Source organism: Kogia breviceps, chromosome 11 (assembly GCF_026419965.1).
Source record: "Kogia breviceps isolate mKogBre1 chromosome 11, mKogBre1 haplotype 1, whole genome shotgun sequence".
Lineage (NCBI taxonomy): Eukaryota > Metazoa > Chordata > Mammalia > Artiodactyla > Physeteridae > Kogia > Kogia breviceps.
In genome coordinates this window covers 77,702,325-77,717,788 of record NC_081320.1, presented here as the reverse complement: position 1 = coordinate 77,717,788, position 15,464 = coordinate 77,702,325, and the positions used below count along the sequence as shown (strand labels likewise).

The following is a 15,464-nucleotide window of genomic DNA, read 5'->3' as shown; positions in this document are numbered from 1 at the left end:
AAAGAGAACAACCAACTGGGCTTACTGACTGGCTATAGAAAGCAAAGGAAAGGGAAGAAGCAAGGATGGCTATTGCCCCAGTTTTAAATAAATGAATTAAAGGGTAGATATATTTCCATTTTTATTTCGCCTTATTTTCAAATTTAATTTTTCTTTATGGATTCACGAGTATTTCTTAAGATATCATTAAATCCACATTACGTCGAGATCATGAGATGCTTCCGCTGCTCTTGGATGACAGTCTACATAGATAAAGTACTGTTTGTTCTACCGCTCTCTTTGGAGAATAATATTATGTTCTTGATTGCAACTGATTGTGTTAAAACTCACTAGAGACCCTTTTGGGTTAAAGCAGGGGCAGGGGAAATCCCTGTCGTAGTTGTAGAATGATCTCAGTGGGTTTTTCTCATAATACTGAGAATTTTGTATGTAGTGAGGCTCTTGATACTCTGTGTTGTCCTCCAGCCCATTAATCCTAAGAATTCTAATTGCTTTCTCTCTTAGTGGTTCTTGCACATTGTTCCTCAGCTTCTTTTTGACACTTTTTTGTCTTCCTGCAGCTCCATGAATAGGTTTTTGTGTCAAAGTGGGGTTGTAAGGTTAGAGGCAAATCCCTCCTTTATTCTTGCCTCTTTACTCTTTGCTTACTTTGCTGCTGCTGCTCCAGAGAGAGCTCATTTTTGATTCAGGAGATTGTTACTTCAGGGGCAAATTATTAATGCTCCTCTCAAAAGAATCCTATCCCTGCCTTAAAGAGACCCTTTAAACTATCTCATCTCTCCCTCTGCTGTCACCAGCTTCTTCACTAAAGTGCTCTTTCCGCCGTTTCATCTGATTCCCCTAGGCATCATGTCCCTACCAGTGCCGTGGGAAATTTTTCCATCTTCCTATATAACTCTCATAGTGCAGTATCACTACCATTGTGGGTTTGATAAATGAATCCGGAATTGAAGCTCCTTAGAAGGAAGTCATACTTTCCAAAAAAAGGATTTCATTGCAAAAATTTTGAGGCCAAAAATTGTGATTGGAGGATAGGAGGACATAGAAAAAGGATAATCCTCCTGGTGTGGACTGCTGCTTGTTGAGTTCTTTTCCAGTAGGACAACTTCACCCCCCACCCCCTATGTAGGTGGGAGACCTGCGGAATCTCAGTCCACTGCCTTTGAAGGCAGTTGCTATCACATGTGAGGTGGGCATAGGCAGTAGAGTAGAGAAAGAAAAAAAAAAAAAGAAAAAAATCACATAGAAATAATTTATGGCTGTATCTGAAGAAGTATTAGAGCAAGGGCACTTACATTGTTAACTGTAAAGGAGGGTGGGTCAAGGGATAAATGAATCAGTGCATTCCATGACAACTTGCGGTAAATTGTTTAATATAGGGTGTAAAAAATGAAACTAGTGAATTGTGGTTATGAAAAGACTAAAAGGACTTAATTGTAAAGAAATTGATCAGTACCATAGGTATATTAGAGAATGAGTAAATGATTTGTGTGTTCAGTGACTAGCAGGGAAGGTTACTAAAAAGAAGTTACACTTCTTTTTAAGTGCTTTAGGGGGTGACTCTCAGACCAAGGGCCTGAGTCAGCCAGAAGACCCCCCACCATCCTCTCTAAAATTTGCCTTGAAGTCAGCAAAGAGGAGGGGTCTTGATGAAACCGTGTGAGGCTCAGCAGGGAAAGGGAGGTGGACCTTGTAGTCTTAAGTTAGCAAATTCAAAATGGCTCTTGGAGAGGGAGATTGATAGCATACCTTTGAAAGAGTTTACTATAGTTGTCCAGTAAAGCATTTATGATCTGTTAGGGAGCTATAGTGTTGTTCAGCCAGTAGAGTAAAGTATTAAGAATCTTTTTGAGAGCTGAGATGTTTAACTTTTAGAATAGGTGACATGAAGTTCTGTTGATTTCCTTGTCAGTATCAAGTTTTTAATAGTGTTTTTCTATTTTCTGAAGTAGCTTGGATAAGGCAAGGATTCTGTGATGGTTTGATAAACCTTATCTTTAAAACCACCTAGCCTGGGTTTAATTTTTATTGATTTATTTGGCTTTCTATTTTTTAGCTCATTTTGCATAATTTGTTCATAATGTTCTCTTATGATTTTTTTTTAAATTACTAATTTTATGTATACCACTTTTCTAAATTCTAAATGGAATTTAGTTAGACATTTGTCTGTTTCATTAGTCTTTTTCAAAAAGCCAGCTTTTGGTTTTGTTGATCATTTATATTCTTTCTTTATATTTTATTTCATAGTTTCTTCTTTCTTAGAATTTCTTTTCTTCTTTCTTAGAATTATTTGGTATTCTTTTACAAATTAAGTTGGATGTTTTAGCTCATTTATTTCCCAGCTTTCATAATTATAATCAATACATATAAAAACATAAATTTCTCTTTAAATACTGCTTTATGTATATCTTACAGATGGTGGTATATAATGCTTTCATTAAATTCTAAATATTTTGTACTTTCTAATATGAATCTCTCCCCCCTGCCCCCACTGTAGGTTCCTTTTTTTTAGGAGCGCATTTTTAAGTTTGCAGGCATATATTTTTTTAACTGTCTCTTTACTGTTGATTTCTTATTTAGTTACAGAGAATATGGTCTATATACTTGTAGTTTTACTTTTTTTAAAAACACAACTCTTAATTGTTTTTGGTCTCAATAATTATTTAAATTTACTCACATACTTCATTTTCTCTTCTCACCATTGATCATTTCTTGTATCCCTTTTCTTCTCTTTGAAGTCCCTTTTATTTTTGCAAGAGGAGATGCTTTAATAGTTCTTTTAAGTTAGGGTCAGTAGGTGGTAAACTTCCTTAGTCTTTGTACATGTAAAATTTTTTATTTTGCATTTATTCTTGAGTGGTAAGTTTAGTTGATTATAAAATTTTAGGCTGACAGTTATTTTTACTTAGCACTTTAAAGTATTTTATTGCCTTCTACCATCTTCTGCTGCTAATGAAATATCTGCTGTTCTCTGTCATTCTTTTATAGGTTTTATAGGTTTTAGGATTATCTTCATGTTCTGCAGTTTCACATGAAGTGTCTAGGTGTTGGTTTACCTTTATTTATTGGCCAACCCAATATAATGCTCAGTACACAAAATATACTTTTGATCATAGAATTTAGATCTTTGTTCAGTTCTGGAAAATGCTCAGCTATTATCTTGTCAAATGTAGTGTCTTGACATTTTCTGCATTTATTTACTCTGGAATGTCTATTGAATGTATGCTTAAATCTTACCTCTCATTGTTTCCTCTGTCTCTTTATTACTCTTTTATTTTTCAATCTGAATTCCTCACTGTTATCTTTCAATTCATCAGTACTCGTTTTGACCGTGTGTAATCTAATTTTTGTCACATGTTGAGGTTTTTTTGGTTTGTTTGTTTTAATGTCTTTTGCAATTTCAAAATTTCTACTTGGTTTTTATTTATGTCTCCCTATTCTTGTTTCATTTCCACTTGTTTTTGTTTGCCATTTCCTGTTAGGGAAATTTGAGGTGGTTTCGGGTTGTTTGAACCTCTAATTCTGTTTATTAACATGAATGATTAAGGACTGACAGAAAGTCCACATTAGTATTTTATACATTTAGCTATAGTTTATTTAGCTATGGTTATTCATTATTGGTCTTTTTTGTTTTTGTTTTTTTAACTTGACCTTCAATAGAGTGAAAGCTTTTAGAACTCTACAAGAAGCCCTCAAGTGCAACTATGAACATTGGCAGATCTGGGAAAACTACATTCTCACTAGCACTGACATTGGGGAATTTTCAGAAGCCATTAAAGCTTATCATCGGCTCTTGGACTTAAGAGACAAATACAAAGATACTCAGGTAGGATATTCATATTTTGTTATTTCAGTTTGTGTTTGATATTAATACTTCATTATATGATGTAAATTGTTTCCTTGACTCTACACAGGAAAATTTTGTTAAACACAAGTAATATATAAAAGAGGGCTTTTTTGTATAGTTGAATATTCTTAGTTACATATTAATTCTGGCATTCCAATGTCAAGTGTGTTTGTGTAATCATAGACTGAATGTAACAGTGACTCAGTTATGAAAATCTGATATGTGGTTTACATATGTATAGTCAGCTTGCAGAAACTTAATAGAGTGATGCTTGTGTTATTTATTACTTTGGTTATCTCAGTGTAGTAGCTGGATTAACTCCCATACTCATTTATCCACTCACTGAACAATCATTTACTGCACACTTTCAGATTGTTTGAACAATATAGAAACGAAGACTAACATTTTCTTTGCACTGTTTAATGAGATGGTCTTCATCTTGGGTTGAAGTCAGAACTGGTTGATTCTTAACAGTACAAAAAATACTATATCCTTTCAGAAACTATGGGAGACTTGAAGCCCCTATGTTTGACATCCAATAGTATTAAATATAAAAGACCTTGTGGGTTTAATTGTGGTTGAAGAGAATGTTTAAAGATAGAGTGTATAGGAGCTTATAGGTTACAAAGTCCAGGGGCTTGAAAATTTAATACGTATTTGCAATAATCAACATTTATATTATTTAAAGTGGTGAATTTGGAATTATGAAAAAACAAATAACATGTAATATATGATAATACCCCACTACTCTTATGGCTTATTATAGATGTACTCCAGCTGTTCCAAAATTTACCTTGTCTGGTTTCTGGTTTCATAGCCCCTGCCCTCAATGTGTTTGCATGTTCTTGAAAATCCACCTATATAATTCGCTAAATTGCTTTAAAGCTCAGGTTCTGGGCAGTTCACTTAAAGTAGAACCTTCAAGTAGAACCATAGACCTAACAGGAGCATTGTTGAACCCTTCAATTACTTTTCTTTTCCTTGTTTTTTTTTTTCCTTTTCCCTTTTTAACTGTTGTACATTGACCATCCATTATAGAAAGAAGGGACTTGAATTTTATAGAGTGAAGATCACTTAAAACGTGCATGGGAGCATAGCAGAGTTTTACATCCTAGAGAGGATAGGAACCCTAGCCAATCTATTTGCACAGTCCTCTGGCCATCTAGTACTTGTCCTGTTCACCATTGTGATGGCTCTTTCTCTTCCGCACTTAGCCCCTTGGCAAAGGGCACTGATGAGGCTCTTAACAGATCTCGGTGTGTTGCTGAACCGCTGAGGATGGTGCAGAGATTGCAAAGTGCTTGTCTCTTGTTTATCTCAACTGTTAATTTTTTAAAAGACCTTTCTTTACTAAGAAAGCCTTGTGAAGCCTGTTCTAAAGTCTCAGGGAGAATGTAAATATTTGCATTGGTAGTATATTCCATTTTACACTTGAAATAAATTCTTTTTTTTTTTTTTCTTCCTTTCACGAAGCTTGTTCTGAATGCATAGAGATGTATTTTGAGTGTTTTTCAGAAAAGGAAAAAAAATTTTTTAAAAACCCCAAAACTTCTCCCAGCATAAATTAAGATGCTTTCATTTAAATAGAGTTTCCAAACATATTTTAGTGGTCATATTCACAGTTTTAAACTCCTTCCGGCAAATATAATCATAAGAATTTTCACTCGTAGCAAAACTGTGTTCTAATTCCCATTGAAAATTTTCTAATCCTGTACCTGTTTTAGCAGAGTACTTAACATATCATTTTTAACTTCAGGGAAAATTGAGTCGTTTACTACCTAGAGAAAATTATTAGGATTTAGTTTAAATTCATGGCCAGCTAATATGTTGATTTCTTTTTTCCTGTTATTCTTTTGTTCTCACATTCAGAATATGAACCAAACCTCCTTTCGTACAATAGTATTTCATCTGAGCACTAATATTTTGATGAGTTTGAAATTAGTTTTTATAAAAGTTCAGTACTTTTAGAAACAATCAAGGGTGGCATCTGTATTCTTAAAGACTTCTTCCCTCAGCACCCCTGCCACACACAGGAACACCAAGAATCATTCCTGTTAGACAAAATACTGCTTATAAACAGAGCACCTAGAGAAACATAATGTGCTATAAAGATGTCAGAGGTTATGGCTGTTAGCTTAATTTTTATATTTGAATTTGGGGAAATACTATTGAGAACATAAGAACTAGATAACCAGTGACTTGCTCGGGTCAAATCATCATCTTTAGCACCTTATAATAGAGAACTTTCTGGTATCCAGATGGAGAAATAGCCACAGTGAGATAATTTGTCAGTTTATACTAGGCCCTGTTTATAGCTTTCTCCAGAAGTGTCACAGAATACTGATGGAGGTGTTTGGTCTCTGACAGGTGTGGGTAGAATCACTCCAGAGTGGTTAAATCATCACTGAAGGAATGTCTTGATGGCTAGCGTGGTCTCAGTCATATTTAGCTTCGTGGCATACTTGTTTCTGCCATCATGTTTTCTCACCGCTAGTCAGCGTGGAATGAGACAGTTGATAGATTGTCTGGAATATTTTTATCTTGGGTAAAATAATTTTACTTAATTTGACTCTGCAAGTTTGGCAACAGGTGTCTTTCAAAAAAACTCTGAAATTCTTATGTTTCACACTACCTGACCTCATTCTATTTCAATTTGCTTTAAAACTCTCTTTTTATCTATTCTTTTTCTACTTCTTTATAGATGTGATTACTGCCATTTTAATTTTTTTATTGTGTGTGTGTCAATGTGTAAGTTCATATTCATTTTAATACAGACACATGATAAATTAACTATAAATTGTTTTTCTCACTATTTGTAATAAGAGAATGGGTGGATATACTACCTTTATCATTTCCTGCCTTTTCTCTCTATGTCCTAATTTTGGCGAATGCATAGATTAGTATAACTCAAGAACACTATTCTATAATAGATATTTATATTCATGTCTGGATTGTACACACTTTTATTAATCTTTCATAAAACTAATTTTCATGTTTCTGTGTAATTAGTCCCTGTTTGATTTTCCAGTTTTCTACTATTGTTAATAGTGCCATGAATATCCTTGTAGACAAATCCTTGTGTATATTCATGCTTCTTTCCTTGGGATAATTTCTAATGCTGATGTGTTCATTTTTTTTCTTTTTCCTTTTTTTCTGTTCTTCCCCCATCCCCCCTCCTCCTCCCCTTCCTCCTCTTCTTCCTTCTTCTTTGATAACTTTCAGTCATTTTGGGAAAAATTGAAGTATTGCATTATTGCACCCCATTTGCTGTTTATAAATGGAAGAGGAAGGAAAGGGGATTAACATATATCCAGTGCTTACTATGTTCTTGGCACTTAACATTGATTATCTTTTATAGGGCATACAGTATTTGAGTTGGGTACTAAATAGTTCTCATTTTACAATGTATGAATATGAGACCAAGAGAGGTTATATAACTTGACCAGTCATATATCTAGTAGGAACCAAAGATAGGAATCACATTTAGGCATGTCTTTTTTGTGTGTGAATCAAGCCTTGCAGTCTATGGGAAGATTTATATTAAAAAGCACATTTTCCCATCATATTAATGTGCATTTGAGCTATATCTAACAAAGTGGTTTTTTCTTCAAATTGGGGTATAATTTACATATAATAAAATGCACAGATCTTAAGTGTAAGTTTGATGTGTTTTGACCATTATGTATTCTTATGTAACTACTTCCCAAAACAGATATGGAACATTTTCATCACCAGAGAAAGTTCTATTATATCCCTTTCCAGTCAACTGAACCACCACCCTTTCCCCTCAACCAGCCAACTACTATCTGATTTCTATCACCACAGTTCAGTTTTGCTTTCTCTTGAATGTCATACAATATGTATTCTTTCCTATGGATGTTGCTCTTTGTGTGGATTTCAATTTGGGGAAGGTGGGAGGTGGTGTTGGCAGGGCAGCGGGGCAGGTTGCCAACGAGACTGAAGCCCTGGAGCAGTGGTGGCTGGGCTAGGCGGAGAGAGAAGAGCAGGGGGAACGGATACATTGTATACAAATTCTCTGTGCGTAGAGTAGATACCCTCTCCATTTTACTGTTCAAGTGTCTGCAGCTCAGCAAGATGAACTAATAAAGTTGATCTTTCACAGCTAACAAGCAGTCAAGCCAAGAAGTGAAGTCTGACATCTGGCCTATTTAACCTAAAACCTGTGCGTGCCTTTTGCACGCGCAAAGACATTTTTTCTTTTTTAGCCGAAGGAGTGAAAAAGACAATGTTAAACTGCCTACGTCTCTCTGATAACGGAGGTGTGGGGAAGCCAGGGGTCAGGGTTATCAGACCAGGAAACAGAGCAGGTTCTTTAGAGAGCTCCAAGTGGAGCGGGGACTTGGCCAAGCCAGGGAGGCGGGAAATGGCTTCATTCCTGGCCTCCAGCCCTCCTGGAAGTGTTTGTAACTGGACCTGAGGCAATCCTATTCCTTCCTGCTTTGAAGACCTCCGGGATTCAAAGGGCCAACACCTTGTGCTTTCAGCCAAGATTTTGGGGAGACTTGGCCAAGGACCTCGAGGTTAGTGTTGGGAAAGAGGACAGTTAACACTTTTCTCTCTGCGGAGGTTAGAATCGCTGCTCCTCCACGTGAGAAAACGCCAGCTCTTTTCAGGGGCTAGTGGTGGTTCCCCCCAGTCACGCTCTGCTTGATGCAGTCCATGGGCCATGATGGAAGTGAGAAATAGGCTTAGGAAGGAGCGTGAAACAAAAGTGCTATATCACTGAAATGATTAGACATGTGGCTTAGAGATGTAGAAGTCATTACGTGAAGTTGGTGGTGTGGCATCGGTTTAGTTGGGAAGTGAGGGACTGCAGGGCTGTTTATACTGATTAAAACGAAATCCCTCTAAACATCCTGGCTCAAAAAATATACTTAGATTATTTTATGATACACCAAATGAATTCCAAATGGGCTAAATATATGCTAAATATTTTTTCATCTCCTAGAAAAATTAGCAGTACAAGTGGGTATTTACCATATTTCCTGAACTTTGAAGCAAGAAAAAAAAACTTGAAGGAATTTTTATGACTTCATGGAAAAAATATGTGATGAAATATTTGTAACAAATAGAAAAGATAAAAAGCTAATAATATCCTTATTATATCAAGAGTTAACATCTGCTACAAGAATGAAATGGGACAGGAGAGAGGATTCTGAAACAGACCCAAGTATGAGAATTTAGTTCATGTTAAGGATGGCATTTTAAATCTGTGGGATAAAATAAAATATTCAATATGTATTGAAATAGTTGGCCAAGCATTTGGGACCCAAAATGAGGGCTCTGCTTCACTCCTTAAACCAAAATAAATTCAAATGGATAAGATATTTATTTATTCATTTATTTATTTATTTTTTTGGCCGTGCCACCTGGCATGCGGGATCTTTAGTTCTCCGACCAGGAATTGAACCTGTGCCCCCTGCAGTGGAAGCACAGAGTCTTAACCACTGGACTGCCAGGGGAGTCCCTGGATAAATACTTAAATTGAAATGGCTTGAGAGCAGGATGGTGTTGTGGGTAAGAGCATAGATTCTGGGGTTAGACAGCCTTTGCTTACTACCTCTGCCAGTCACTAGCCGTACGACCTGAGCAAATTACTGACCACTTTGTTCTTCAGTTTTGTAAAACAGGGATGATATTAGTACCTCACAGGATTGTTGTGAAGCGTAAGTAAGTTCATATACGTAAAGGGCAGAGAATAGTGCCTGGCACATACGAGTGCTGTGAGTATAGCTGCCGTCAGCATCGCGATCGTCATCGTCGCTACTATTGAAAAAGTAAAACCATAAAAGCACTTAAAAGAAAGTATGGTAAATATTTTTATAAGCTTGGGGGTGGAGAAAACATTTTTAATCATGACACAAAAGCCACACTCTGCTAAAGAAAAGATGGAGAGATTTGAATTGAAAACTTCTACACATGAGGAAAGGATGACTTCTGACCAGAGGGCTGGATGTCGCTGTCCTGAGGAGGGACAGGCTGAGACACGACAGCCTCGTTTAGTGCTTCCTGAACTGAAACTGGAAGAGGGTTAGTAGAAGCCAGTTAAGTGCCCTGGGAAGCGTTGGTCGCAGTGTTCTCCATGTTGCCTTAGTCTTTCTATATAAGACTGCTGGATTCGTTACCTGGGGCTACTCTACCAAATTACTACAAGCTTGGTGTCTTCAAACAACAGAAACTGATTCTCTTCAGTAATGGAGGCTAGAAGTCTGAAATCAAGGTGTTGGCGGGGCCATGCTCCCTCTGAAGGCTCAGTGAAGAATCTTTCCTTGCCTCTTCCAGCTTCCGGTTTCTGGCATTCCTTGGCTTGTGGCTGCATAACTCTAACCTGTGCCTCCCTCTTCACCTACTTTACCTCCTTCCCTCATGTCTCCGTTTGTCGGCTCCTTTTCTGAGAAGAACATTAGTCATTGGATTTAGGGCCCACACTAATCTAATATGACTTCAGCCTAACTAATTATTTCTACAAAGACCCTATTTCCAAATGAGATCACATTCTGAGGTTCTGTTTCAACATGAATTTGCAGGGGGGGGGGGCACTATTTGTCCCACCACGACTTTAATGCTTCTTTTCAGGGAGAAAGCGGTGGCTTTGAGAATAGTGGGGTTGGTAAAGGTAAGGGAGTGTGTCCAACACAGACCTCATTGGTAGCTTTGGTAGAAGGAGAGGCGACATGCACAGAGGTGCCCCCGAGAGAAGGCCAGAGAGACCTCAACTGGTCACATGAAGGTCTTGCCTAAAACAATACCAGATATTTGAACATCTGGAAGGGACAGAAGGGATAATAAGAATAGGGAAGGAGTTGACAGAAAACTAATAAAGCTTTTCAAAGAGATACACTTAGTCGTATGCTTAGTCATATGCAGTATTGAGAGATAAGACCAGAATCCCGTGCCATGGTGGACAAATTAGAATTTCTAAGAAGGATCTATTTTTAGGCTTCAGAAGATTGTGAGATTACCTGAAATATCATGAAAAAAATTTGTGTACGTGGCTATGTACCTGTTCTGGGTAGAGGGTTCTAAACTCTCAGATCCGCAAGGGTGTCCAGAAACCCAAGAAAAAAAACACAGACGAAATAAAGAATGATCTTCGGAGAAGAGTATTAGGATTAGCTTTACCAATAAAAAGGCAAGTGGACCTTCCCTTATAATCACCATGGGTTAAAGTTTACCTGTATAGCTGTGTTATATTACAAATGCATTTATCATTGCTCTTGTTTTTGAAAGTTCTCAAGGTTTACAAACTGTGCACAAATAATTTATGTGCACTCCCCCCGCCCCCAGCCCAGTCCCCACCCCATTTCTCTGCTGCTCTTCAGGGCTCACTCTCTGGGAGAAGCATCTTGCTGCACAGTCTCCACTTCCCCTCTTCCCGTCCTCTTTGGAACTCACGCCCTCTAGGCTCATCTCCGCCAGCCTACTGAGCGTGCTGTTGTCAGGGTCTATATTGCCACATCCAGGGGACAGCTGTCAGCCCTCAGGTTTCTCAGCCTATCTGTTACACTTAACGCAGTTGATCTCTCTTCCTTCTTCAAATGCTTTCTTCAGCTGGCTTCCAGAATTTCACAACTCTTACGCTACCAGATGCAGCTTCCTCATGTCCTTTGCAGAATCGTTCTCGCCTTTCCTTCCCTGTGAGAGCAATTCCAGGCTCAGTCCTCACGCTATTTTTCTTCCCCGCTTATACTGCTACCCAGGGAATCTCACCATTCCCTTGGTTTATCCTGCTCATCTTCCTGAGGATATGTATTATGAAATCAAGTTTTCCTCCACATGTCCCTTTAATTCTTTTTCACATAGGCGGTTCAATTTGTTTCTTTCATTATGGTTGCACTTTTCAGATGTCTTAATTTTGTCCCTATTGGCTCATACTCCCCTGGGGATATTGGCTCCTTGACTGGTAATGCGTACTTGGTGAGAGGGTCTAAAGCAAGCCCAGGACCAGCTTGTGCCCCTCCTGGTGAGTTTGGGCCACAAGGGGAGCTCACCTTTCGGAAACACCTTGCCACTGCCTCCTCCCACCACCACCACCACCGCCGCCGCCGCCGCCGCCAAGTGGCCTGGCTCCCCAGGAAACCTTTCTTATATCCGCCAGGCACTGCTTTCTTCCAGTCCCATCTTCCCGAGTAGTCATCCAACCTCAGCAGGTGGGGGGCTGGCCAGGCCCTCTGCCCCCAGGCGGTACCTGCCTGGTCCCTGGCTTGCACTGGGCTGGCGCTGCTGTGTTTCAGTCTCTCCACGTTGATGGCAAGTGGTGTATAGAGTAGTGTGTGGAAGAAAAAAAAAAAAAGCACAACTAAACAGCTTTTCTCAGCCCATCTGTGAACCTTGGCACCTTGTACGTTTCCATCCTGGGCTGCTCTTCTCCACCAAACCAGGACCCAGCCAGTCTCTGTCTCTCCAGCGTTTCCCATGTGTTTGCTGTTACTTTCTCAGATTCATCAACTTTCTCTTTTTTTTTAAGCAGTGTACAGAATTGGGGTTCAGAAAAAGAGGCTAGCAACGTATTAGTGCATCAGCTTGTAGGCTATGTAATCTCCATATGAAGATGAACAATAAAACTGTTTTCACATTGGAAAATAATGAGTTCTGTACAAATTAAGAAAAAATTTAAATATCTTAAAAAGGAAATATACTTACTGAAAAAACATTTGGAAAGAGATTTAAATTCACTAATAATAAAAGTAAAATTCAGAATAATAGCTGCGTATATTTTTAGTGGAACAAGATATCAAAGATTAAAACACCTACACACACACAAACAGACACACTCAGACACACACACACACACCCAATGCTGGTAATATGCAGTGAAATGACACATTTTCATATACTACAGATGGACATCTAATTTGATTTAGCCCTTTTTGAAAGTATCCAGCTTATCTCTAGAGTCTTAAAATGTTTATTCCCTTGATTCTGTAGTTCTGTTCCTGGAATTCTAACCTAAAGAAGCTTCAGTATGAAAAAAATCTTTAGGCACAAAGATATGCAGTGAAGTGTTCTTTATAACGATAAGGACAATGGCAGTACTTGGAAACAGCCTAACTATCTAACTGCAGGGGAATTGTTAAATAGACTGTGCTCTGTCAACCCAGTGGGAGGCTTTGAATCTATTAAAGTGACCTATCTAAAGAATATATGAAAACATCAAAAAATTCTATGACATAATGTTAAGTGAAAAAGGAAGATAAAAGTTTACATAGTATTGTATTTTAAAATTTACATATAGTAAAGAAATTAGAAATTAATGACAATGTTAGTAGTACTTGTGTTTGTGAATTTTATTTTCTCTTTTTATTTTTTCTTAGCTCCAATGTCTTGGGGAAATTTTTAAGTTAAAAAAGAAAAAACTACAAAAACCTGTCTGGTTTGGGTTGATTCACGATTTGGCAAAAAAATGATAATGAACTGATCAAAGTTATTGGCATACATATTTCATAAAAGAGCAAATCTTTCAAATGAAAAGAACTTATTATTAGAAAGGAAGGAACAACAGAGGAGTAAGGAGCTGTGCTTTATCATTTAATACAGCAAATGCTTGAGAGCAAGAGCCAGGATGCGAGCTGCAGGTTCAAATCCACCTCTGCCTTCCCTAGGTGTGTGACCTTGGACAAGTTACTTAACTTCTCTGTGTTCCAGTTTCTTGGTCTGCAGAATGCAAATAACAAGAGCACCTTCCCCCTAGGGTTGTTAGGAAGATTGTGTTCATAGAGCCCCTGGCTCATAGGAAGGGGTATATATACGAATATTACCTGCTATCATCATCGTCTTCTCTTCATCCTCATCAAAACTCAGGAGGCCAGTATCACTTGTGTTCAAAACCCAGCTCCACCATTCACTTGCTCTGTGCCCTTGAGAAGTTCATTTTGCCTCTCATGCTTCAGTTTCTTTGTAAAGTGGAGATAATAATGGCCCTGCTTCCTAGGGTTACAGTGAGAACTAAATGAAATCATGTTGGTCACATACTTAGAATGGGGCTTAGCACATGGTGAGTGCTGAGAGCAGGGGTAGTGGGAGGTATCGAGGGCTGATACCATGGTGGTAGAGTTTGTTCTTCTTTAGCTCCATTTTAAACCAAGGAAGTATAGGGGCACATAATGAGTGGGCGACGATGAGGGCTTTGCTGTCCCCCTTTGACAGAGTAAGGAAGTTGAGGTCAGTGATGACCGTGATAGTTTATAGGTTTATATTGCTTTACAGTTTTTGAAGCTCTTCACCTGTGTATTGACTCCTTGATACAACAGTTCTGTGATGTTGCAGACAGAAGACCTGTCCTCATTACTGCTGTTTACCAGCTTCCTAGCCATTCCCCCATATGCATGGTGGACTTCAGCAACTGACTATGTATATCTTCCTCTCCACTCTAGATCTACTGTTCTTGAACACTTGGTTTTAGGTAGATGGCACTTCCAATACTTTGGACTTAAACTTCTTTGCCCTCATCTTATTTCATAGGAGCAACCCATCAAAGTGGCGATATCTTGGATCCTGTTTCCCCAAGAATCATTTACCTCTAAATTCTTAAACTTTAGTACTCTACCCTTCAGCCTCTTATTACATGCTTAATAATTTATAGTGTTAACTAGTTACTGGTGGGTTCAGTAATCATATTTTTACCCAGTTTACAGTAGATAAAAACATTTACCTGTTAAAAAAAATCTTATAATGCAGGTAAACTTTGTAGACTGCCCAGGAGAAAATCATAATCCTTGGCGATTCATTTTATCAAAGAAATCCTACTACAACACCCTTTGCTTTTTTTAAGTTAAAAATATCTATTTACTAAAGAAGGGTTAAATATATGTTAAAAGTTACTATTTTGGTAGTCAGTCTGGATAACAAGAGTGTGATTTTTCTCACCAGTTAGAGGGAGGGAAATGGTGATATTAACCAGTAAATTATAACATTAATAGTTATAAAAAAAATGTATCACTCTAAACCCACTTTTGAAGATTACGTATTAGCTCCATTTGTTAATGTATTTTAATAACTCTATTATTTTTTTCCTTCAGTTTATGGGGCTTTCTTAATTGCAGGAATTACCTTTTTAATTAACTTTTATTAAAATAGAGTGAAAATATAGAAAAGTACACAGGTCATAAGTAAACATGAATTTTCACAAAGGGAACGCACCAGTGTAAACCACCCGGGGCCCCTCCCCCCTCGCCGCCCCGCGCCCTTCCAGGAGTGTGAGTCAGAGCATCACCAGCATCCCAAAGCCTTCACGGTCCCCTTACAGTCTTTGCCCCTCCCCCGTCCGCCCCCACACACCAAAGACATAATTTTAAAGTTTATAAATGAATATTCATGTGTGCTGTCATTTTTTGTTTCCTCTTTGCCAATCTTTGTATTTATTCTTTTTCTCTATTTTTAAATTAAATTTTTGTGTTATTAAAATAACACATAACGTATAGTTTTTACAAGTTAAGTCGTAGTATAAAGGCTTATAACAAAATACAGCATTTCCTGCTCCACTGCTCCCCCCTCCTATTTTTTATTAACCAAATTTTAGGTATTATCCACTGACTTCGTATTATAATAAATAAGGACTTAATTCTCTTATATCAGCATTTCCACTACTTCCCTTTCT

The 15,464-nt window shown here is 37.9% G+C and overlaps 1 protein-coding gene across 6 annotated transcripts in view; it reads left to right on the top strand.

The window, feature by feature from the left end:
* Positions 1-15,464, top strand: part of TTC27 (tetratricopeptide repeat domain 27) — a 177,761-nt gene that overhangs the window by 144,912 nt on the left and 17,385 nt on the right. For all 6 annotated transcript variants that reach the window (XM_067007841.1, XM_067007840.1, XM_067007838.1 and 3 more), the window contains exon 16: positions 3,661-3,826. In XM_067007841.1, the coding sequence (XP_066863942.1) occupies positions 3,661-3,826 (166 nt within the window). The remainder of the gene's footprint in view (positions 1-3,660; positions 3,827-15,464) is intronic.